Raw genomic sequence first — 27,244 nt, forward strand, 5'->3', positions numbered from 1 at the left:
ATAGAGGAGGAGCATGACGAAACATAATATTAGATGGAAGACTTACCAACAACAGTGAGGTTGTATCTAAAGCTAGTCGTCTGAGTGTTCCTAAAGTCCACCCGACACCGATACACGCCCTCGTCCCGCCGCTTGACGTCTCGCACTAGGAGCGCGGCCGGCGGCGGCGAGGTGGCGAAGTGGGCGCGCGGCCCGAATACTTCTGGCGCGGACCAGTGACGCGCTTCGGAGAGCGGCTTGCCTCGCACGTCGAAACTGTGGACAAAATAAATAATTTAGTAATCTGAAAGAAACTAAGCCGATATTTGTGTTCTTAAGAAAAAATATGTAAAGAAAAGTATATTTCCTGGATAGGAACCTTCATGTCCTACTTAATAAAAACACGTAATATATTTACCATTATCATAGATTTTAATAACAAAACTTCCGCGAGACTCGAACATAATATATTAAGCAGGCCACTGACGAGCCTTCCAAATGGATGCCGTTACAATGGAATCATCCAAATGGACGGCATCCTAATATTAAACATTGTACATTTTTGACATTCACGGACCGTTTTGGATTGCAGCCACACTTTTTGGACTGTTGGAAGCCTCGTCAGTGGCCACCTTTAAGAACGAGTGACTCATGTATTTTGGAACGCTCAACATGTTTCACTCTGTACTGAGAAGTGTCATCAGGAGCTTGCGTTGAAGGTGACGGACCGGCGCAGACTGGCAGAGCGTTTTTCGACTGAAAATACGTGAGTGACCTGTTCTTAATATACTTAATATTATCATAGATTTATGATAACTTATGGTGCTACAAGTAGAGAAGCCTTCCTGAATCTGTTTCCCCTACAATACTGGCAAGTAGGTGAAACAGAGTAATTCTGCAAGTGCTGAGTATTTTTTGCTACCTAGCTCTTCAATTACCTTGCTAACGATGCCCTTCCTTAACTATTTACTTTTAAATGGTCGGCATCAGCATAATGCTTCTCGACTTCCAAGTAACTATAAACATTAGGAAAAAAATAAATAAGACAAGGGCGGGACATTCAAAGACGATTTTTATTTTTATATTCTAAAAGCAATATTGAGCAGGCTACCAAATAGGTCAGATTCACGGAACTCAACGAAAACAAAACGTTCGCGTGCTCGCATCCGGATCCTCGTAGCATACCAAAAATAAATGAAGGCGGGATACACTGCAGCTGAAATATTTGTCAGCGGCAGCCGCAACCGCACGTCGCTCATTTGTTTCATATTTGATTTTACCCCAAAGGAATTACACATTACGGGAGCGGTGTACTTTCGTTATGTAATACAGCAATATGAATAATATACTTTTGTAACTTACTGTCTTTGTATTGCGTACCTTAAAAATATAAAAACTTAAGTTGGTGGACATAAATTTACTTAATATATCATCGACAACTTTATGTGCTTTTGGTATTAGATTTTGTTATTATTTTACCATGACACGAAAATAACTTTTTAGTTATAACGCGCTTTCCCCAGTTAAAACTAGTTTTTCGTATCGCGTCAGAAAAAGCAACGTGATAATGTGTTGCGTCAATTGTGAGTGCGGGAACGAACGAGTGAAGCGAGTTGAAGGGCTTGGTCCTGTTCAGTTGATGATCCTCGAAACGGCCGAAATGTGTTTGTAAAGTAACCCGCTTAAGTCCTGTGCACACCGGCTTGCGTGTGCGTGACCGGCGCGTGTGCGTGCACTAAAATGTTGGAGCCGTACACACACACACGTCACGCAAGCGGTGTGCCGTCTCTCATAAGGACCTGTATATTACAACGCCGCACACACACGTGCACGTCACGCACACGCAGACGGTGTGCACAGACCTTTAAGTCGGATGAAAAGTATTACTAATAAGAAAAATAATTTACTCATTTCAACAGCAACGATACCTATTAAATTGCATACGAACACATCCATAAAAAACCATAACACATCCTGTTCCACCCATTGATTCCAACGTGACAAACTCGTCACTGAGCGCGACAATGCGACATGTCGAAACTTATTGGTGACGACAGTCACATTGTCAGGCCACACAAAGCCTAAGGCCGAGTTCACAATGTAGGGCTTGTTAATGCTAACAAGCATTGACATCTATGCGTGAATGCTTGAAGGTTTGAACTATGGTTATTGTCTAAAACTGGCATGATATTCAGTCTATCATACGTCATACAAAGCTTTATATTGTAATTGAGTTCTGTGCCCTAAAAATAAGAACATTAATTAATTATTGATACAAATATCCAGAATTTTTATACTCCCGAAAACTATGTTTTCAAAAAACCCCATAACACATTTGGAGAGCATCGGTAATTTTGATATTATCGAATCAATTTGTAGGTACAAATTTCTACAGTAAAACTACCTCAAAAAGTGTCTCACTTTTAACTGGACAAATAATGTTGTCAATAAAACTCATTCAAAATGAGCAGAATCTTCTTCCTCGTTTCCGCATGACAGAGGATCTCGACCACATGAGGTCAGTATTTAGTGTACCAAGACTCGCCATTTTGCACGATTTTCCGGCTTCCTAATAATAATAGGCGCCTGTGTAGATCCCTGGCAGGCCTTCTTTACTATGTCCACCCAGCGGGTCGGTGCATGTCCACTACTCCGTCCTCCATCCACCATGCCATACACGCTTCGAATACATTTTTCTAGGTATCATGACGAATCTAATGAGGTATCACACGTATTTTTAGGAGTAGTATCTCCATTTTTCACCGTTTTCAGGATCTCGAACAGACTACCAATCATAATACGCTTTTCAAAGTTTTCCGGCTCCCGCCTGGCAACAGAATCGTCTGGCGTATGTAAGCAGAATCTGCTGGCGTCTCTGCTGGCTTGGCCCCCTCGAAAGGCTGGGTGAAGTTTGGTCAGCTAAAAGGGTCTACTTGGGTCTACCAACTGGACGCCGTCCTGTTGGTCATCCTAAATATCGTTGGGCAGATAGAGTGGAGATAGATCTCCGTTAGCTCGGCGTCGGCGAAATCTGGCGTGATACCGCTCTAGATCGAGCAAAGTGGCGTCCTCTTGTGTTGGAGGTCAAGACCCATTTTGGGTCACCGTCATCGCACCAGTCAAGTAAGTAAGTAGTTTCCTTTTTTTTAATTTTTTTAATCGGTTTAAAACGCCAATTCATATGTATTCATCCTCTTCGCTACGATTTGAATCTAAAACTAAATCGAGCCGCCTTTTCGGGCGGGAGTCCACAATAGCCAATAACAATAATCCGTTATTCAGCCCCGGGTCGTATGAAAGCGAATAATATTGCGCAGCGCGACAATTCTGACTCCAATGCGATTCGAATGCTTTTATAGTGTTTTCTGTTCTAAGCTTGTTTTTTATAAGGCGTCGTAAAACGTACAAGCGATGGTTAATGCATTTATAATGAACTTTGGGTAGAGTAAATCGTGAGTAAGTTAAATCTCGGGTTTTTATACCACGTTTATACGGCCCGCCTGATGGTAAGCGGTGTTACATGAACATTGCCGACCCTAAATTAATAAGTTGCATTAATTCGCGAAAAAAATCTTAAGTTCTCCTCCGCGTTAGTCTAGTATGCTTAGTTGCCACTATAACCCAAAATCCTAGGCTAGGTCTACACTGTAGGTAGTGTAGGTAGGTAAGGAAGGAAATCGTTTATTGTTTCGTCATGATTTGTTATAGTGACTTCAATTTAAAGCTGTTTACCAGTTTTGGCAGTGAGCAAGATAAATAATATACTTAATAATTTAATGGGCAAAGAAAGCTTGTCGAATATAGCTCCAGATGCGCAGACTCAGCGATCTATCACCGCCCGCCGGGACCAAAGCTCCGTAATATTTTAAAAAGCAATGCCAATAAATTCCCAAAGTATTTTTCTATTAAACATCTTAAATTTCTAAAATCCTTTTTAAGCGGATCGTCGGAAAATTTCCGTACCCGTAATCCTACTAAATCAATATAAAACATTATTTTTTAAAACACTCAGTTAAAATTTAAAAAAAAAGAAGATACCTACTTAGCTTTTAAGTCTCCATTCGTTATTTCGTAAACCTTGATGAAAAGACGTAAGTAATAATACTTATTATAACTCTGTTTAATTAAAGTGTGACATTTTTATGTGTCTATGATTTTATTTAGGTCAGTAAGGGAATTTCTTTTCTATTTTCAGCTGACGGGTTTGATGACAGCTATCGTTTGCCTCATGCCTATCGGAGCCGTAGAAAAACTGCGAACGACGGCCGAGTTGGGCAGATTGTTATTTGAGCGCGCGAATTGAGATGCCGGAGGCTTAGTTTTTACGAACGATCCGCAAACAAACGGGCCTTTTATCGCTCAATTTGAGCATACCAACTCAAATAGAAGTAATCTAATATAATACTCAAATATGAATTTATTTAATACTTATCAAATATTTGCGGGACTGCAACGCTTTAAAGCCGCGCTTCTTTTTGCACAGGTAAATAAAGGAAGAAAGTCATTTCGCTCGCCGCGGCCGGCGGATTAAGCTGTAACCTCACATAACTAACCGGGAAAGCATGGGCCATGGTAATTTACTACTGCCGTTTGGTGTAATGCATGCGGGCATGTCTATTCATGAATCTTACAATCGGTTTTGCGCAGTTTGAAAATGGAAACCTCAAATACGTGGGCAGCTGATTTGTGTACAAGTACCCATTTCTAATATGGCCATTATGCATGTTTCTCTGAGTGAAATATAGTTTTTTTATTTTCTTTATTTATCTTTCTTCTTAGGCTAGGTCATTTATAATATGAATATAAAAGTAAAATATAAAAAACACTTACAAAACAATAAAAAATACATATAAACACATTATAAAAAACCTAACCTAGGGTGCCGCCGGCAGCGGGGCAGGGCCCAAGCTGCCGGTGGTCAGGGCCGCAGAGTAAGGAACCGATGTACTATACGCGCCGTGTCCAAAATTACCGCCTTCTGCATCTGACCCTTGATCCAGCTACCCAGCGAGAGTCTCTCTAGGTGCAGGTCGAGACTCTTCGCTATGAGACCGTTCGCTGACACGACTATCGGAACAATGATCGTCGAGTCAACATCCCACATGGCGGTAATCTCATGAGCTAAGTCTAGGTTACTTGCTGGACTTGTCCTTCTCGGCCTTCACGAGATTCTCGTTTTAACTGTGCCAATACATATCAAAATACGTCCCACGTAGACTACCCTGAGGATCTTACAAGGACCTATCATATGCTGTCCGTGGCCAACTGTTCTCTACAATCTCAAATACTCGTACCTTCACTTCAAACAAAAACTTTTATTCTATTCCTTTCACTATTAACACTTAAGCCTGGCAACTTTCTGCGCTATATCGTCGACCTGGATTCTCCTGTAGGTAATTATTTAGATTATTTATAAATAATCTTATTACAGGGTGACATAAAGAAACTTATAAGTAGATACCTTACCTAACTACTGTAATACGATATTATACTTTGTTTTGAAGCTTTAGAGTACAAGGGCTTTGTAGTTAAAGGGTGTTGTAGATTTGGATAAGTCCAAGGCAAGGTTAGGGTCCGCGATGTTTGCCGTCCCCGGCTCAGCGAAGGGCCGCATTACAATAAACAAGGGTAAAATTAAGTGCCCATGCCCTCCATAAATCAGGAGCCCACATGCCCTATGATTTTAATGTAATCGCTAGGAACGTTCAAAAGCCACGGGCATAAAAGAAGCGAACACGACTGCATAGCCATAAAGGAGATTACGCCAGAAAAAATTATAGAGGCGTACCGTTTTTTTTTCAGTCATCGGGAAGGCACCGCTTTTATTTTTATGCAGATTAGCTTTTTCATTTTAATGTCGAGTGACATTGTTTTACTGAGCGAGCACGTGCGCGGATAAAGAATTGTTCTTCATAACTACAACATACAATGGGAATAGTCATTACTTTAGCGGATACGAGCGCGTTCTTGCGGGGATTCACGTGAATAAAAATGCGCATGTTACGGCGGCCTGTTGTTGCCTACATACTGAAGGGCTACCGCAAACCACGTTCGACGTATTGCCTCTCTGTCGCACTTGTAAATTCTTACGTAAATGTGACAGGGAGGCAACACGTCGAATGTCGTTCACGGCAGGTCCTCTGAATGCAAGCAAGTGGTCGAATCGAATGTCTCCAGTGCTAAACAAGGGTAATGTCGATGTGCGAGTGCTTGTATTTGCGCTTTTTATTTATTTATTATTTTATTATTCAAAGATGAGTTATCATCCTCAGTGGTGCATTTATTCCACAGGCGGAGAGTGGTAGGAAATTGGTTTTAATCCGCGAAAAGTACTTGATCATATAAGTTCTAGGGTGTGAAAAAGAACGCCCTGTCAACGGTGATGGCTGGTGACTATGTTATGCTGATTTGTTCGAAAGCTATACTCGCTCACGATAGCGTAATTAGTAAGAGTCACGTTGCCTGTTGTAGCTAGAGGGCCTGCCGCGAACCACGTTCGACGTGTTGCCTCTCTGTCGCACTGGTAAATTCGTACATAAGTGTGTCAGGGAGGCAACACTTCGAACATGCGCGGTAAGCCCTCTGGTACCGAACAGACATCGGCCATTATCGTTGACTCACGCAACCATAATGGAAGACTAAAAGCAATTAATACCTTTTGTGTTTTATCGTCTGGGGTATATTCTCGATATGCCTTGTTAAAATGGTATTAAAAACGTATTTTTTATATGATGCTCCTAATACATGCGAGCGCAAAGCAATGATGTTATATTGATATTGCTGTTGAATTGTTGTTTCTGAATTTGGCTCCTGATGATTCCTTTAATTAACATCATGTGTAACAAAAACATTTGATCTGAAAATGCATAATTACAGTAATGGATTATTGTTATCTACATACATTATTTGAACGTAGCACTGAATACAAACGATTAATCGATTTTATCTTTATATTCTTTATTTGTTTCATAGGCAGAAGTTCCTCTAATTTTTAGTTAAGCTGTTAATAAAACCTTGTAGGTATTGAAATAAATCAAATCAATAATATTAATAAAGGTACCTGCTGCTTTGTTCACGTCGTATTATTTCAAAAAATATAACTCAATATAACACTGAGTCTAATTCCCGCGTGGCGCCTTCACTTCGCGAGCATATTAGAGTCGCCTTCGTCACACTATTCTTGCAAGAATTATTCCCAACGGGCACCCACAATGTTTACCCAAAGAAAAGAAAGAAAACACCTCTAGGAAAGCCGTATTTCAAATTCCAAGACTCGGTACCCTAAAACTCATCTCGAAATTATAGATTTATCAAAAAAGTTCCCTCGAAACTTTCCTTCTGAAATTATAAAAAAATACGTTTTCCCCCGAATAATTCAGGTAGCCGAGAGGGAATAACTCGGCCCACGCCTCCGGATTTTAACAAAAGAAAAATCTAATTACTGTGTTGAGAGCGCTCTTCATTATAAAGTTTTTGAGTAATGTGATCTTAATTAGCGCCTGCCGTCGCTTCTGCCGATGTATATGCGGATTCGAGCGAGAAATCCACTTTTTAAAATTATTGCAAACTTTGTATCGCACGAATTTTGGTTCAAATTCAGTTTCGTTAGGTAACAGTTTAATTTTGTTAATGCGTTGTTTTTTTAAAGCGAACTTGTGATTACTCCGACTGGTTTCGACATTTTAATTATTCTCTGAAAGAGTAAAACGTTGCATACAGAGATTTTTGCGTTTTTTAACCGGCTTAAATGCAAGCTACATTTGTACATCAATTTTATTCCATTCATAATGTGTCCATGCAATTTTGCAGGTCGCTGTACATGTATTACGTATTGTCAGGCGTGGCTCACTCCGCGATTTCGTCGCTTTGCTACAGGTAGCTAAAAGTACATCCGTTCCGCCCCAGAGTTTTTTTAGAGAGTGAGTCTTCTGTACCTAGTACTATTATTTATTCTGAGGTAGTGTGTTTAGTTTCCAATGACTTTAGACTTTCATTTAACGACAATTATTCAGCCATCACCATTTGAACCTAAGTACCTACCTTGACTACTTGACTTGACTGGGTAGTACCCCTACCTACCTTGTTCGGCATTGATACACTTCCTGATTGATAATTTCTATTTCAGAAATTGTGAATCAGGTACGAATTATTTTACCATTATAAATGTTTTTACTGTTTGTTTACATCGTAAAACATTTTCGTTTGGGTCAATCCGTAAAAGTTTTTCATCAAATATTTGTTTAGGCTAGCTCTAGGTGCGAGTGTAAAATTGTTTAGTAGTTGAATGTAAGACGTCGTATCGTGAGTGATCTGCCCGAGGCGGGACATTAGCGGTGATGGAGCGGCGACGCGTGACTCGAGCATCGACTCTAGAGGACAAGCGACAGCGAAGCATATTATATACATAATGTATTATATGTATATAGTGTACTCATATATATGTATAGTGTAAAGAAACGGCATTTTGGTAGGCGAAATACCTATCTAATTTTTTTTGTAGCAAAAAACTAAAGGCCAAGCCGACTGCGAAGTATATCGGCGCGATTCGGGAAATGAATTAGATATTAACTAGAAACGATAAAGTAAAGATATGTGACGTCCCACGGGTAAAGGTACCTTATGGCGGTTGGCGCTTACGCTACGAGTATCATTAACGCCGCTCCAATATTTTTGCGGCGCTATATATGCGACGTAAGCGCCGGCCGCCATAAGGTACCTTTTTTCTGTGGAACGTCATATATCTTCACTATTTCATATCTAGTGAATATCTAATTCATTTCCCGAATCGCGGCGCCAGCCGCCATAAGGTACCTTTTGCAGTGGATCGTCACATATCTTTACTATTTCATATCTAGTGACGGCTCGATTCAGAAAATGAAATAGATCTCTACTAGACCTCAACAAGTTACGATATGGATAATTTAAAGATATTTGTAAGATAGATTGTCAAATTTGACGTTTCCGCGATTCTGGAGGTTCTCTTGAACGATTTCCACAAGTTATGACTTAGATATCCAAGTCACATCTAGTCGATATCTAATGTAAATCTAGTTGATCTCTATATCGTTTCTAGATCTTGTGATTATCTCGTTTCCCGAATACGCGTGTCAGTCTCTAATTCATTTCCCAAATCGAGCCGTTAGTCTATTCCAAATCATTGGTACCTCCTTAAGTAATTCTGTGTGTTGAGTTGCTTAATCAAAATTCTAGAGGTATAAATATCGGGTCTCTATTGTTTCCCAAATAGTTTTAAGTCATAATATATTGTTTGTCCGAATTTTCGTAAGTCATAATTGATTTTTCTCAGAAACGCGTAACTTTTCAGGATTGCCATAAAACAAACCTAACCTAACCTAAACTACCTACAGAATAACCTTACGAAAATCCTGAAAACTTAACGGTTTCAGTTTTATGACTAACGATAATATGACAAACAATACATTATGACTTAAAACTTTATGGGAAACAAAGGGACCCCATAAATATCACTGGACTTAGTTTTTCAGATCCAAGTTCAGCTGTGGTTAACACCGCTCGCACTCGCAGCTCTTGCCCGCATCATATTTTTTACAGGATCCGTGTTGTTTTATTTCCCCCGGAGGCCTGGGGCTCATCCCGTATTCCGGCCGCCGCTCGCCGTCACTCGCAAAACGACGATCCACTCCGAGCCCCTTTGTCAATTTGCCGCTCACCCCTTCTTCGCGCGGCAACTAGCCGCGTAGCCGCGGGCAACGACGACGTGACGTCACGATCGCGTCAAATCATGCGTGACACGTTGCCAGACGCGCGGTAACGCCTGACGTGCTGTCAGCTGTAGGTATTACTCTTATTGAATAGAAAAATTTTCATCTCACTTCTTCGTAACGGAAAATAATTCTTACACTTGCGCCAGTTTACGATGCGCGTAGTTCTTTTCTCAATCTACAAATAGCTTACGAGGTGAAAAGGAAAGTTTTGTGAAAGGTTGGTAAATAAAAGTCAATACTTCGAAAATAATAAAGTTTAACGAAACCTCACTGTGGAACTTAGGTTCTAGTAAATTTCTCGTCACGTACAGAGAAACATAAGTTCCTATTTAAAGGAGGTCGAGCGCTCGTCATGTTTACCATTGGTGTCTCTCACTTTTCTCGGCACCACTGATAAATCGGGATGTAGAAAAACTCTCTTTCAACAAGCCAGCTTTATAACACGAGACTCAAAGGAATTTAAACATACCTACCGAAGCTGCCGAGCGCCGATTATCTTGAGCTCCTAAAATGGAATTGATAGACATTTATGTAATTGACTATACATTTGAATGTATTTTCCGAAGCCATATTGTACTCGATGTCTCTATAGACTGAAATAGATTGGATAACGTTGTGCCTTGTTACCGTAATGTTTTGTTTTATCTTACGGAGTTGAGTGCCGGCCAACGACTTATCTCGGCTCGTAGGTTTTTGCGCGAGCAGATGCGCTATCGTCGGATTGTTGGAAAGCATTCGCGATAAATCTTTATCAAGATTCATTCATCCCTGAGCGAGTGATAACGGTTGTTTGGTAAACGTTTTGAAAACACGTTATCTCTTCACGTGCTAATTAAAGTGTCCATCATTTTGTAAATGGATGGAGTGAATAAATACGCCCGCTTATTGACAAGCAAAATAATGTTCAAAGCAATTTGTTTCATATCACTGTCAGCGGCAAGCATACGCGCGACAGTTAACAATACGCTTAAAATTGAATTGAATTATGGAATCAAATACCTTTGACAGGAGAGGAAATGTGGGCTGGCCTTCCGTGCGTAAAAATACTTTGATTTAAAGATATGTTGTCGAAAGCTTCCTGCTACTTTGTATTGTTTTTTAGCATTAGAAAAAAAGTGCACAATCTGGTTCACGTGCCTTTTTAATGAAAATTATTGAAAACCGCTTTTTAAGAATAAGATTTCCAATATAATTTAAAAAAAGAAGAAGAAGAATAATCGTATATGATATGATAAATAGTCATATATTTGCTGGGACTTATTTTACTAAATTGTTTTTTTTAATAAAAGGATACATTATGATCGCTTACCTTCATTCTTATGCTAAAACAAACGAAGAATTAAAATTTAATATTTACACAGATACAATTTCGAAAAACTACACTACGGCAGCAATTAACAATTCAGTATTGTTTGGGAAATATACTTTTTATTTTTGCTCAAATAACATTTTAATAATTTAACCTCATTTCTTCTCATATTGCAGAGCCCACCCAAAATATACATCTGTATTCCTACGAAAACATTGTAGAGTCTCAAAATCGAGGTTTAAATAAAAAAGGCGCCAGCCCCAGCACGCATTAACGGTGAGAACGAAACCATATAATATGTACTTATCGACGCCCCTATACGAGTCAGAAAACACCTCCTGTCAAAACAAGAGGGAAACTTCGATCTTCGCGTGACTGTAGTTCATTTTCATATTTGTTTATCAAATATGGAAGGGAGCGACACTGGTAGTTAGGGCGAAGGTATTCTAGTTGAATTGCAAATTTAAACATGACGCCTGTTCATCCCTGCCGAGGCCTTCCCTGGCGGCTCCTTAACAGAGTGCCGCGAATATACGACTGACATCCGACGCAAACACCTAAGGCTTTATTTTACCTCGCGTTTGTTTTTAGAAATTCACCGGCATTCGCGTCTTTTTGTCGTGTCCCAGCGTTGTGAGTTTTGCGTGAATAAAACGAATACGTTTCGTTTTGTTAAGAAACGGTTTTTTTTAATAACGAGTTGCTTCGTGTAAGGTGATAGTTTATGATACTCATATAAAATAATAATTCATATGCCATTTTAATGAGCCAAAATTCAGATTTTTCTTATCAACCAAAACTTCCAAATTCATGACAGTTTTTAACAACAAATCCTAGATTCTTTAATAGTGTCGTCTTGCAAATCACAATAAGGTCGATGCAAGTCAAACAGACGCTGTAAAGATTGAATTAGGTGGATATACCCATTGAGTTATCGTGGGGTTACAAAAGTTTTGACTGTAAAAGGCTCTATGAATCCGCTTTTATAAAAACACAATTATTTCAACGTAAACCGTTATGAGAAATCGTTACCGAAAATAACGTTCAGCTGTTGTTTTTCCTTCTAGAGAATCCCGGGGAATACTTTAAATTTGCAATTCACTTTAGATGATAATAGCTGTGAGCTTATTTCGCCGGGCGAAAGAGTTTTTCTTCCGATAATATTGAATGTTTAAAGGGGCGCCGTTGTTATTGCTTTTTAATCTCGGCGAGGCTTCACTCGATTGGTATCGCAGTCGATATTACGATAGTTTAGATATTTGACCATCTACCTGTATTCTGATTGAATTCGAAATTCAAATATTTGTATGCCTTTTGCGGATTTACTTCACTAAAAAACCGGTTCTTGAGATAAAGCCTGCTGACAGGCTGACGGACAGGGGAGACATAGTAAGTATAATACGCCCCCGTTTTTATTGAGAAAAACTTGTCTGATTTGCTCGTAAAAATATAAAAAACGATAAAAAATCGATGAAAAAATCGAATTATTTACTCCAACTTATATTTAACCTCTAGCCGCCCATACGTCAAACCTTGCCAAGCAAATAGAAATTTTATTTTGTCAACACAAAGTTCAAATTAGAATGGAACAGGAGACCTTTTTATAGGTCTCTGGGCGGCTAGAGGATAAGAAGAGCTGAATGCATTGCCTACTACTGCAGGAAACGTGAAATTTAACAAACTTAAGTGTGTCGACGAAATGGCTTTTTTGACGTTTTTTGAAGCAATACAGTCAGCAGCAGCATCAGGCAGCAGTGTTAGCAGCAACAACTGCTAAATGCATCATAAATTTCTAAATAGGTGTTCATGTTAGGATTTTTGACATTTGCGGTAGTAGCGTTGCTATGTTTTTTTAACTTTGTTAGTTGTTTAGCTTCATTATTATTAAAAACAGATTTTAACTAGTGATCTGTAACAAGGTTTCACTTCACGGCAGCGTTATTGAGTTAAAGGAATCTGTAAAGTAAATTTCAGCTGAAATTATTAAGTTTAACCTCTATTATGAACCTTAATTAACCGTCTCCTTCAAAATTATAACTTTCCCTTACATAAAATTGACTACGCGGCCATGGAATTAACCCACTTGCTACCGATCACTAGAAATAAACAATACACGCGTAGTTACTATTTAGTGAGCGCTGGTGGCCTAGCGGTGAGCGCTGGTGGCCTAGCGGTGAGAGCGTGCGACTTGCAATCTGGAGGTCGCGGGTTCAAACCCCGGCTCGTACCAATGAGTTTTTCGGAACTTATGTACGAAATATCATTTGATATTTACCAGTCGCTTTTCGGTGAAGGAAAACATCGTGAGGAAACCGGACTAATCTCAATAAGGCCTAGTTTACCCTCTGGGTTGGAAGGTCAGATGGCAGTCGCTTTCGTAAAAACTAGTGCCTACGTCAAATCATGGGATTAGTTGTCAAGCGGACCCCAGGCTCTCATGAGCCGTGGCGAAATGCCGGGATAACGCGAGGAAGAAGAAGACGCGTAGTTACTATTTAAAATTAATATACACGTTTCCACGTGGAGCCGTATCTATTTAAAATTACAAATATTAGCCTTGAAGATGAAAAGGATATCAAGTAAATGTAATTACAGGGAAGTCATTATAAATGGGCGTTAAGTTTTATTATTAATTAGGGTATTAAGATTTAATTACAGTTAACGTTCGTTGTAACTAGAGTTAGTTATAGAATAAAAATAAACTTTGTAGTAATACTCTCCATACATTTGATGATTGTTTTAAATAGCTGTCTCTAAGATGTAGTACATATTCTAATTATGATATATAGACATCGATTTAGAATAAGGGCCCCCCCACATCTGGCGTCTTTCGAGCGTCGGCGTCTGTCGGCGTCGGTCCAGCGCTATGGAAAATGACGTCGCTGCGCAGTTGCGTCGACGCTGCGTCGACGTCGGCCATAGAATTGTAGAAGCCGACGCTCGAAAGACGCCAGATGTGGGGGGGGGGCCTAATACCCTTAGGTAGTTAGGTATTCTAAATCGATAGATAGGTATCGGAGGCAAACAGACAGCCGCAATGACCATCGCCCATGGACACCCGCAACACCAGAGGGGTTGCAACTGCGTTTCCGGCCTTTAATATGGGAGAACGCTCTTTTAAAAGGTGTGAACGTTACTGATAGGTATGTAGCTACCCTACTAGCTTGGAAAGGTGACAGATTTAAATAGGATAGTGTTTTGTTATTTGTTAAGTAGTAGTTAAAGGTTTGAACGTTACTGATATGTAGCTAGCCTACTAGCTTGGAAGGGTGACAGATTTAAATAGGGTAGTGTTTTGTTATTTGTTAAGTAGTACTTAAAGGTTTGAAGGTTACTGATATGTAGCTAGCCTACTAGCTTGGAAGGGTGACAGATTTAAATAGGGTAGTGTTTTGTTATTTGTTAAGTAGTACTTAAAGGTTTGAAGGTTACTGATATGTAGCTAGCCTACTAGCTTGGAAGGGTGACAGATTTAAATAGGATAGTGGCATTTGTTAAGTATTACAAACAACAACACTAAATGTTCATCGGTGGACCTTATAACAAAAGGCATAAGGTCAACGGATGGACAGTTAAGTGGAGGCAATAGTACGTGATGATGATAATTTTATTACTCATTGTAGGACAGTCCCATCTTTTATTATAATATATGTATAATAATATTTTTGTCAAGGAATTTGACAGTCTACTTTTATCTTTTTTGATTTGTCAACATAATCGCCATGCATGTTCGCTTTTCGGATAGTATGTATTTAAGTTAAGTTTAGTATTTAGTGCATAGTGCACAGCATAATATGTATGTTCGAACGTGAAGATGAGCGCCATCTCGCCAACAAACTGCAATTGCAGTTTGGCCAGGAATATAATGTTTTATAAAATTGTTGTGTACTTTATGATAAGTAAATTAAAAAAAAAAGTCCTTATAACTTAACTGCTTTGTCATAACTTTGTTCATACTAATTGTTAACAGCAAAGCGGGCGTCAGCAGTTCGTTCATTTGTTTTACGGCGTCGTACGTGATTGTAGCTCATAAAATATACAAGTTTGAGCTAGAACTGTAGAACTGGCTTAATAAAAACGGTTTTTATGACACAGCGAGCTTTAGCTGAAGTGACAGGCGCTCACTTGGGTGTTAGCGGTATTAAATCAGAAGGACTCATTTTAGTGCTAGATTTTAGACAAACTTGAAACAGAATTTGAACTTTACAAAAACCTAAATATAAAGTTGTGCTCTTTGACGTAATCTGCAGTGTATTTTACTGTAATTTATTTAATTAGTAGAGCATTTTAGTGCTTAGACGTGTCGCGCACCCTGTTTGGAAGAAAACTAAATTATGGGAGTATGGTGTTCTTCAAAAAAGGAGTATATATACCTTAAAGGGTCGGCAATGCGCATTAAACATCCCTGGAGTTGCCGGCACCCAGGTTGTAGGTAGATAATTCAGGCTACGATCATGCGGGCCGTATGCTTGTTTGTTACCGACTTGGTATTAAAAAGCTACTGTATTGACCATTGAATGACAGTAATGTTTAGCATACAGTAATTTTATAGAAGAGACCAAAAATTTAAATAAACCAATCAAATACAATCTCAAATCTAGAGAAACGTCGCTAATATTAGCAGTAAATACACCGAAAAACTATTTAGAGTTATGAATATCTAAGTTAAAAGTTCAGTGTATCATAATCTTAGCTTAGCCACTCACATGATTAATATTTTTCAGTGACCTCTATTATTATGTGAAAATAAGGGTGACACAGCTTGCAACTACAGTTGCATAAAGCATAAGAGTGGTTACTTGGCTAAGAAAATAAGATCCAGCAGAAAAAAAACACATCGTAGATAGGTACTTGAACTAAAACAATCTTGATACAGTCTCACATTTCGCCCGATTAATCTCAAATCCACTCCAAACCATTTTGTTCTTATAAATTCTAAGGCCCACTTGCACCATTCTACTAACCCGGGGTTAACCGGTTAAACCTGGAGTTACCATGGATACCAGTACAATTTGACAGTTTACGTTTTAGCCGCATAACCCCGGGTTAGTGGGATGGTGCAAGTGGGCCTAAATCAGGTTAAAAGCTCATTTCTGCAAAGCCATTAGTGACGTTTTATCTAACCTCAAATACGAAGAAAAAGCGTTCTAATGGCATATTCTCCATACGCCGAAATAACAGTAAAAGAAAAACAAAACTTGGAGCGCTCCACACTATTCTATTTGATCTCTATCGACCGTTCATGTTTGGTTTGCTAGTAACACTACAAATAGACCTCGGGCCTCGATTCGACACGAAACGATGGCAGGAATTGTGTTGTTACATTTCTTACAACTAACAAATGAAGTCAGATTTTAGAGGTAAGAATATAATATAATATACGAGTTATCTATATTAATTACTTACTACTTATATCATTTTTGAAGTGAAAACTTCTTTAGCGGCGCTGTGCACTTTTTGTGACGGGGAAAAAATGTGAAACTCGAGACAGGTAACGTGACCGTAAGATACGTAAGACGGACACGTGACCTGATCGAAAAAGTGTTACAATGTCATTGAGTTTTCACTTCTGCCGACACTTCCGGAGTGCAACCCGTTGTTTTTTCTGATCCCCGTAGCTCAAAGGCATAACGGATTTTAAAGTTTAATACAACCTAGATTTAGCCCGCCGAACGGCATCATACAACAAATTGATGTAAAGCAATTTGACACACGTCTGATACTGATGCCACCCAAATTGCGTTAGTATCACACGTAAGATACTAGGGCACCGATTAAGTAAAAAGTAAAGTTTAAAAAAAACCCTTTCTGTTTTACATTTGAACTAAATAATACGCAAAAATCAGTGCTATTATTTATAGTAAAATATTAACAAAGAATAGAAACGGCAAAACACCTCAGTAATTAGAATTACCTACACATTTCAACACCCAAGTTCATACAAAAAGAGGTAAAATGAAACAAACTCCGTCCCATTCACACGCAGATTGGCCAAATCGAGTCGGAACACGGCTAACGTGCATGCACGGTAAGCAACGACGCTTACTGTGCACTGCTGGGTAACTTTGCGTAAAGCGGAGCTTACATGAGCTTAGTAACATTTTAACTTAAGTAAGGTATTTTGCTTGTTGGTATTCTGTATTTTGTGCACCTCAAATACATTATAAGCTACATATTTGGTAAGCGACTATAATAATAGTTGCACCTGTGAACGGGTTCCAGCAGGCTTTCTACATGACATTAAAGCTCTCCAAGGGGCCTCTACGTGTTGGATCTATATCTCCACGCAAGCCTATCAAAAGACCGGGATTTAATTTGGGATAATAATTCCTATATTTTCTTCTTAAACCTAGCGTTTTCCCGGCCCAGCGCCAGAGTCCGCTTTCCTAATCAATCTTCTCCACTTTGCCCGGTCTTCGGCATCCTCAGGCGTGAGATTGCTTCCAATATCTTCTTCTTCCTCGCGTTATCCCGGCATTTCGCCACGGCTCATGAGAGCCTGGGGTCCGCTTGACAACTAACCCCATGATTTGACGTAGGCACTAGTTTTTACGAAAGCTACTGCCATCAGGCCTTCCAACTCAGAGGGTAAACTAGGCCTTATTGGGATTAGTCCGGTTTCCTCACGATGTTTTCCTTCACCGAAAAGCGACTGGTAAATATCAAATGATATTTCGTACATAAGTTCCGAAAAACTCATTGGTACGAGCTGGGGTTTGAACCCGCGACCTCCAGATTGCAAGTCGCACGCTCTCACCGCTAGGCCACCAGCGGTGTGTGCGTGCGTGCGTGCGTGCGTGCGTGCGTGCGTGCGTGCGTGCGTGCGTGCGTGCGTGCGTGCGTGCGTGCGTGCGTGCGTGCGTGCGTGCGTGCGTGCGTGCGTGCGTGCGTGCGTGCGTGCGTGCGTGCGTGCGTGCGTGCGTGCGTGCGTGCGTGCGTGCGTGCGTGCGTGCGTGCGTGCGTGCGTGCATGCGTGCGTGCGTGCGTGCGTGCGTGCGTGCGTGCGTGTGTGTGTGTGTGTGAGAGAGAGATTGCTTCCTATATCATAGAAAAAAATATTTAGTAACCGATCCATCGCAAATTTATTTTCGACACCTAGACGCCATCGCTCGCACAACTACAGGAATACAGCCCCGCTCGTTTCGGAAGCGGTGCACGGCGTACGTAACGATATTGCCTGTGTGTGCTGAATTAAATATGTGAAGACGCTTCGACGCCGAGTATTGACCGATTTGTTTGTGTCATACTCGCGCTTTGCGATCTGTTTATCTGTCGCAACGTGTTTATATTTGCGAACGTTTATTGACGAGCTTCGGAAGTCAGCGGGTCAAAGTTTGCATCGTCATTGCATATGAAAGAACACTAACGGAAAGAAGCACTTCAGCGACGAAATGTGAAAAAGTAGGTGAGTTTGAATAGGTTTTAAGGCGTCGACGGAAACGGATGCATCAAATTACATTATTAATGGGTAAAACTTTAAAGGTTTAAAGCGGCAACAGAAATACATCATCTGTCAAAATACTACTACTAAAACTAAATACTAAAAACAGAATAAAATAAAGATTTAAGTGGGGCTCCCATACAGCAAACGTGATTTTTGACCAAAGTTAAGCAACGTCGGGCGTGGTCAGTACTTGGATGGGTGACCGTTTTCTTTTTGCATTTTTTTCCGTTTTTTTTTCTTTATGGTACGGAACCCTTCGTGCGCGAGTCCGTCTCGCACTTGCCCGGTTTTTACACTTCTTTTCATATAGCAAAAGCTTCTTCATATTTATTAAATAATAATATTATTTACTAAACAGGCAAGTACCTCCGTTAAACTGAAGTAGGTAAGTATTCATTATAACATAAATCATAGTCGGTACCAATCAAAATAAGGTCGGAAATACCTACTACATTTGATTACGCTTTCACGTTAATAACCCGTATCATGGCATTAGTGGGGCATTAACTACCATCGCGATAACAGTGTAATTTTAAAAGTGTAGCCGAATAAAGCTTAAGTGTCCCGAATTAGAGATTTAATGAAATCATTACCAGTCTAGTAATTTATTTTTTTAAACCTATCGAAATATTTTTAGTGTTCTTAACATGGAACTATTCGAACATGTTGCCCTTAGAGACGAAATAGATACTTACAAGTGGGCAAAATAGTAGGTACTATAAAAAATGGGTTTATAAATATATTTTACAGTACATATGGTCCTATTTTCCCGCACTAGTGCGTAAAATAGCACTTTTCGTGCGATGTCAAAAGTTTAAAGGGCCATATGTACTGTAAAACGTTGTACGATACACGTGCGAATAGGTAATTCGCAACTCGTGTCGATTTAAAACACTCCCTTCGGTCGTGTTTTATTGTATCGTAAATAACTATTATTGATAATAATACCTGATCCTCCAAATAGTTTTTCAGTCTGTATTAACAGTTTTGGATTTATTTGACGCGTGGTGTGATATGGTGAAATAAATAATATATATCATGTGATGAGAAGAATAACGAATAATCACATAAGTAGAATGTACGAATATAAAGAACCAAGAAACAATAATCATACTTAACGCTCTCCACACGGTAACAATACTATCGTTTCGTTATCCTTCTTTTACAAAAATAAGGCCCAATTGGCTTCTCATCAATGAAACCATCCATTTGATTGCGCCCAATAAAAACAGAATGACTCCATTACGCCACGCATTAAACTTTTACTTGCCCTAAACCTGTCCCAAATAAAATAACAACAAATTTGTATTCAATTCGCTGTCGCCATTATCTCGCGGAGCAGATGGCGCTTCTAAATAATGTATAGGTTGCTTCAATCGATCCCTGCACAGTGTGTATGAGAATTTTGGGGGGCCTTTTTAAAACCATACCACTCAGCCTCTGGCGGGCCGGACATTGTTTACAAAAGTGAAAGTATTTTCAAGTAAATGGAATTTTCAATTGATACCTAATTAGATTAAATTTCGCCTTATTTGTGGATTTTTTGTTGTAAATTACTATACCTGTAAATTAATAATAAAATAACAAATGAATGAAAACATTTATTTTCAGGCAACTATTGGCCCATAGACCTTAAAACTAGCATACATATTATAATAATTGCCGTGTCAAATAATAACAATATTAACTTTAATTGCTTTGTCCTATTCCTAGAGAAATTCTTCTATGGTGTTAGACCCTGTTGTATACACAAATCTCATCTTTATGCCACCCGGCTCCCTTCGTCGAGTTATCAAAACTTGTGATTTGTTCTCTATAAATCCTTCATGACATCAGGTGTGAACCTCGTAAATCTGTGGATCTGTGTTTACATTGGCCCGAGTGCGAGAGAATTCAGTGCATGGTGAACCAGTAAAGTCAAATCCAAGTATTAAGTCAAATCAAAGACAACAGTAAATAATTGAAGATCACAGTTAAATTAGTTATTTATGATCGTAGGCGCGTTCGTATGAAATGAGATCAGAAGTAAGCCTTTGTGTAGATATTCTCAGTTATTGAGTGCGTAAATACGTATTGCATTGTCAACTCCATATGAACACAGCATCCGATGGGCCCAAACCAAACATCGTCTTAATGTCGAAAGCTCTTGAGTTTGGTGTCTTGACACCAATGAAACTTTATTTAACACTTTAGGGGCAACTACGAGAACTTTAGCAATACAAGGTTAAGCCTAAGGTACTTACCCATAGAAAACTGCTCTAAATCACAATATAATCTCTTAATCCAGAGGGAATTCTGGCCGTAAATCCTCTTTCTTAGTGTTGGGCCAAACTTTAAATGTTTTCCATCACCCAACAACTACAAATTGCACTGAGAGAAAAGTACAACAAAAACACACTTAGAATTACAAAAATCAACTTAATCCGGGGACAAGGAGAGTTCACTAATAGGAACAAATTGACTTTTGTAACTTCTATTAGTTCTTGCAATTTCTATTATCTGTTTGTTGAAATTATATTTGGGATTACTGAGCTGTTTGTAGAAATAAATAAACTTTACAGAAATAGTGAAACGTCCATAATTATTACTAAAACTTATTTTTTTCCCCCAGTACAGAACTGTTTTTTAATTCCTGGTGATGATTTTTCTCTCAGTGTGGTATTTACCGACATTAAGAGGTAGTCGCTATCTACCTGTATAACGTTCATACTCATAATATACTCTTTATCCGATAAAACAATGTAGATTGTCGAATCTACGCTCTGATAGTCACAAAAGGGAACTAAGCTCACAAAAGTAATAAGTAAAACATCTACCCAGTAAATATGTCGCAGCTCCAATTAAAGGATTCCGAAGTAACTCCAGTATAACATCGTGAACCGATCGGGGTTATCAAATAATGAGGCTCGTGCTCGAAGCGTTGTCTTATCTCCAATATTGCCAATGGAGGCACGCGAAATTCCCGCTTATCCTATCTGATATCGTCTGGAGGCGGTCCCACAGTTTAAAAGTTACTGTACTCGCGTGTACTGATAGAACCCCTGTAATATGACATGATGAAGTTATGTGGGTCCGTTTGATATTATAAGAGTGGCAAATGGCCAAGTATTATACTGATTATTGGAAAAATCTATATAAGCGGTGGACATTTTGGCTTATGATAAATTAACGGTTTACGATACAATTCTGGTCTTTATAGGCCAGCAAAAATAAAAAGCACTAAAGACAGACATTTCCTTGTCTCAAAGATCAAAGTTTTTATTCGCTAGAAATAAGGTCAGGTGGTAGTCAATATATCTGTGAAAGTAAGTCTAGTAGCTACTTATCGAAGGGCTTTATACTTCTAGAATCACGAAAATTTGAAGTAGCAAAAATGTTTTATGTAAAAACTGTTTGCTACCTACCTCATAAATATATGGACTTCGAAAACACAGTTCAAATTTGAGCAATAGGTAACAGAGTGTTAAAATGACATACAAAATCATTCAGCAAAATGAGGATAAAATTATACGGCAAATATTTTCCTGATTATTAAGTTGTAAACTGCCAAAATGTTAATACATCCACGTCAATGTTCAGTTTATTCCCTCGCAACTACAGCTGACGTTATGTGAGTGTGTCACTCTGTTAATCCGCCGACTGATATTCAACGGATAAAATGTATCGTGTAATGTCGTGTAAAAACGCGCATTACTGTTGTTGGAACTGCCGTATTCGAACTTCAAGATATTCACAAGAGACGACACGTACTAGATCCATTCTAGATACGTTATAGTTTAGATATCAACTAGTTCTCTATTGCATCGCAATTCGGGCAACCAATATCACTTTTACGTTAGATAGAGTAAGATATCTATTAGATGTGAATTGGATCTCTAAGTCATATCCTGTGGAAATCGTTCAAGAGTATCTCCAGAATCGCGCAAATGTCAAATTTGACAGGTTAGATCTTAAACATATCGTTATCGTATCTTGGTGATGTCTAAAAGATATCTAATAGATGTCTATTTCAAAAGCCGAATCGGGCCGTAAGTCCGCCATGCCGAAATGGGACTGGGCCAGCCATGTCTGCCGCATGCACCCACAGAGGTGGGCCCAAATAACCACGGTATGGGTGCCGCAAGACGTGTAAGGATCTGGCGGGCCCGGACGGAGATGGCGTGCTGACCTACATGCATATCTTAACGAAGAGCCGGAGATTGCTCAAAACTGAGACGAATGGAAATCGAGGGGGGAACCTTTGGCCAGCAGTGGGACACCGGCTTATATATAATAATGCCGTGTTGCCGGCGACGATGTAAAATGTAGAACATGTTATCCTAGCTGTTTATCTATACTAAATAAAAATACTATAACAATGTAAATTTAAATTATTCTGTAGTGCCTATACATTCATGTCAGAACTGATATTAAATACAGCTGATGTTCACAAATCTGTCAATTTCTTAATTCGCAGACCGTTATTTAAAGAACGAATGTGTCGTATAACTCGTACCTAAACATTCTGTGAGATAGCGACAACGATATATCATCGCGGACGTTTCCTTATCCCGCGGATGTGGGTGGGTACCGTACGAGTACACCGTGTGCGATTGTTTTGTTTTGTTGCTTATTACATAGCCTCGTATGTCCCAGCGTACTTGTGAAAGTATAAATTTGATTCGAGTTTTGAACTCTAACAGAAATAAAATAAAGTTCTAAATTCAAAGGCGCAATTTTTTTGGGTTGCTGTGAATGGTGCTTTTACAGCGTAACTGCTTCAGCGATAACACAAGCGATGCTACTGCCAATCTTCATGATAAAATAAGTGATGAATTGAATGAATGGCGACATCAATGCGGTATCTACCTAACGACATAAACGCAATTTATCAATAAAATTGACAGCGATATCGACAGCGTTCATTTTACTGCAGTCGTCATCCGAATGAAACATTATACTTTTGTTTGCAACTAGTTTCAATTTGAAGTTCTACTGACTGCGCCAGTAAAGAGTTAAAAAATAAAAACAACTAAATTAGACAGCAACAGTTTTAATGGTATAGCACAAACATATTTTTTATGAAATAGTTCAATAAATTTTAAGCTTATTTAATCAATTTACAGTATATTATACTGTAAATTGATTATAATTCTTATATATAATAATTCAGTATATTATAATTCTTATCAAAACCACGTGAGGTCATTACACTCATTTTTCAATAGGACCTTATATACACAAGGCCAGAGTTAAGTATCATATTTCCAAAAGCTTATTACGGATGATGTTGTATTTAATTGCTTGGCTCCTATTATTTAAAAATAAATATTAGACAATGCTCGTCGGTTTCAAATACGGAATATTTCACATTTCTATCACTGAACATTTGCTATCAGGCGGGGAACATAAGCTTCTTAGATATTACGAGCTTCTCAGGCCTTTGAACGACCAAAGGCAGTCTCAATAATTCACCAAACGGCCGCGTACCGATTTACGCAACTCATTAATAAGACCGACTAATATTTGAAATGCTAATATTGACTCCACTCACTGTGATTGATGAATGATGATCAAAAGAACGAGTGAACATTTGTACTGGTCGGAATTAGGAGTTATTAGTGTGAAACAATGGTCAATATTAAATATTTTCAGTAATTATGACTATTGTGGCACCGTTTTATAATTACAAATTACTCATGAATAGTTTCATAATAGTTTTGACAATTTGATGGAGTAATTGGATGGGATTAACTTTACTTCTCGATTTTACGAAAACTATTTTAAATTCCTGACGCAAAATTTTGTCATTTGACTTAAATGGAAACCTGCTTTTAAAATTATACATTTCTGAGTACTCTCCATTATTATTCATTAGTAAGCTAAAGGTTAACGAATATATCCATTTCCAGATATCCGAAAACAATGAATAAAAAAGTCCGCATCGTCGAGGTTTCACAGGAGACTCGACGAGATTGCGTCGAGATTCGATTCCGGTCGGCTTTCCGTTGTACCAACGGCAACACTCTTAACTGTCCATCGGTGAATCTTATGCCTTTGGTAATAAGGTTTACGAACTGTCAGTTAGCAGTGTGGGCGATGGTACCAGAACAAAGCGTGGGGAGAGAAAGCCTACGCTTTTGAATCCTACGTGGAAACAACTTTAAGTCAAACAAATGTTGCAGTAGAACAAAACTGGTTCGCATAAAGCGAATTCAACTCACCACGTTTGCTATGTATCATGCAAATATGTTCTATTGTATATGTAAGTACATTGTTAATGCATTTAAGTAATTTTTTTTCTATAATCTGATCGCCGATTGGCTCTAGTCACATCTAATGGAAAGTGAAGACAGAGCCTAAGATAGAGCTCACCGGTTCAGTATATCGACGGCGAAATACCATGAATAGAACTTAATAATATTTTTAGTAATACACATTTTCATTCATTTAGTAAAAATTGTTAGGAGTTCATGGTACTCCGCCGTCGAATAGTTTATTCACTCATAAATTCTACTCTTACTTCTTTGAAATATTTACGTAAATAAATATGTAATCGTGTCAAAATATCAGAATATACTTACCATAAAAAGTAAGGGTATGAACCCCTAAGATTTATTTCTTTGTTATAACTGGCAATGCTTGTGCTGTTTGCCTATATGTGTTCAACAAAATCTAACATAACACCTAAAAAATACCTATAAAATGTTAATACCGCCTATATTTACGAATCTCAGCTATGAACTAGTTAGAAAAGTATATTACATAATATAACATTCGTAAGCAGGTACATGTGAACTGCGGAGATAGGGGTAAAGAGCCAAGATGAAGGCTTAAAACAAACTCGCGCCTTAGAACCAAAACGAAAAACTTATTAGTAAACTAAACGGCGGTTACGACGTTTTCGGCTTGCAAGACAAACTTAGCCGTCCTGAAGCAGCGGCCAAATCGCGCGGACTGCAGTCCAGTACGCTGGACAGATACTTTAAACAGGTGCAATTCTATTTTCAACCATATTTCTATTACTTTTAAATTGAATTTTGAATGTCCTACTTTTTGAAGTACGGTCTTATAATATTGGGCGTGAGGCATGTGCCGTGGGGTTTCGAGTCTATTTCTAACACGATTTAGAAGCTTGCGGCTGAGTCTCGGTTCAGTATGCGGGATGATACGAAATATGGATACAAATAGAACAGATTTAGAAATCTGTTGAAACTGATGTAAATAGAACATGTATCAGATTATTCAAACGTAACGTAAATAGTCTAATCCTCGCAGACTGCGCCGGTACAAATTAAGTTTTTCAGCGTATTAATCAAAGCAAAACTACTTTTTTACACTAACTATTTAACTAACAAAACACTTATCTACCTGAGTAGGTATATTTTCCTGTTAATTAAGTTTATCTGCTTAAGATGCTTAGCTTGAAATTGTATAAAGCATTAAATAATATTCTCTTGAATTCGAAAGCTAAAATAACGACACCTCTTCCACGATGAACACTTTAGAGTCTCTAATTTAAGCAAAATAGAGACAGTAGGTATCGTTAGAAAACCCTGTTACCGTAAAGGTATTCATTAAAGTTTAAACCACCTTCAACACTCGCGCAATTGCATAACAAACTCAAGAACTCCAGTACAAATAGCATTCCAGGTCGCTTCACAGTCAATTTACATTTAAAAGTTAGCAAACCGAATCGCGTGTGTAGGCCGACGCAAACTAGCCGAGCTCGGACATTGGCTCGGCTTTTGTCGGCCGTTGTCGCCCGTCACAGACTAAGTAAATACCTACCGAATGAAAAGTTTACGAAGAGCGCGACTTCCACATTTATTACCACAGATCAAGAATGTACATAATTGCCTGTCAAATATCAAAACTGCGACCAAGTGTCATGAGAAGCGATTGATTCAGATATAATTTGTGATTTTGAAAATTATTTGCTTTCACCACATCAAAATATAATCACCCATCGTATCTCTTGAATACAGCTTTTCGTTGTTTCCAGTCCGTAATTCCCTTTCGCTTTGGTACATTCGAGCGGCCGCTAGCGGCCGTCATGAATCTCAAAAGTGGTCACGTTTGTATTCTATTCTCATATGTCTACAAGATTGTTTCCCTTTTGCGTAACTACTTTAATTATGTGTAAGCGTACGAGCTTGAAAATACGTAATGGCTCCTCTACACGATGGGCCAGCGCCGGCCACTCCAAGGGACGCATTTATGCGTTAGCGGGAGCAAGTGATATTGCTATCTCATTCTACCGCAAGGCTGCGTCCTTTGGAGTGGCCGGCGCTGGCCCATCGTGTAGAGGAGCCATAAAACTGTATTCACGAGTTACGGTGGGTGATTAAATATGTCTTGGAATATACCTACTGTTACACAATATTAATAATTTACGCAATTACATTTTATTTCAGACTTGAATATTTCCATTGATGACAATAATTGATATCATTCCGATTTTGGTCGTACACAGGCAACATGACAGGCCATCTTGTAAATTGTAGATCTGTCGACACGCCCTATCTTGTAGCTGAGGTGATCTGTGTCCGGTTCTATCAGCCGGCCCGCTTTGCTCTCCTGTGCCAGGATATTACCGTGCGGACCGAGGCGACTTTCATTTGTTTGTGCGATGAAATGAAATAGGGAACACGGCGTGCACAAATGGGATTCTGGAAGATGATGGTTTGAAGACAGTTTTGTTCTTTTAAACTGGATGGAGTTTAAATTAAATGTTTGTATAGCGCATTTCTATTAAAGGCTGGGTAGCAAGCCTCGATTGGAGCT

At 38.9% G+C, this 27,244-nt stretch overlaps 1 protein-coding gene across 1 annotated transcript in view; it reads right to left on the bottom strand.

Moving 5' to 3' along the window:
* LOC134664041 (nephrin) overlaps positions 1 to 27,244 on the bottom strand; it is a 586,846-nt gene that overhangs the window by 267,982 nt on the left and 291,620 nt on the right. The window contains exon 4 of the mRNA XM_063520605.1: positions 47 to 255. Within this exon, the coding sequence (XP_063376675.1) occupies positions 47 to 255 (209 nt within the window). The remainder of the gene's footprint in view (positions 1 to 46; positions 256 to 27,244) is intronic.

The sequence above is a fragment of the Cydia fagiglandana genome, chromosome 4 (assembly GCF_963556715.1).
Source record: "Cydia fagiglandana chromosome 4, ilCydFagi1.1, whole genome shotgun sequence".
Taxonomy (NCBI): domain Eukaryota; kingdom Metazoa; phylum Arthropoda; class Insecta; order Lepidoptera; family Tortricidae; genus Cydia; species Cydia fagiglandana.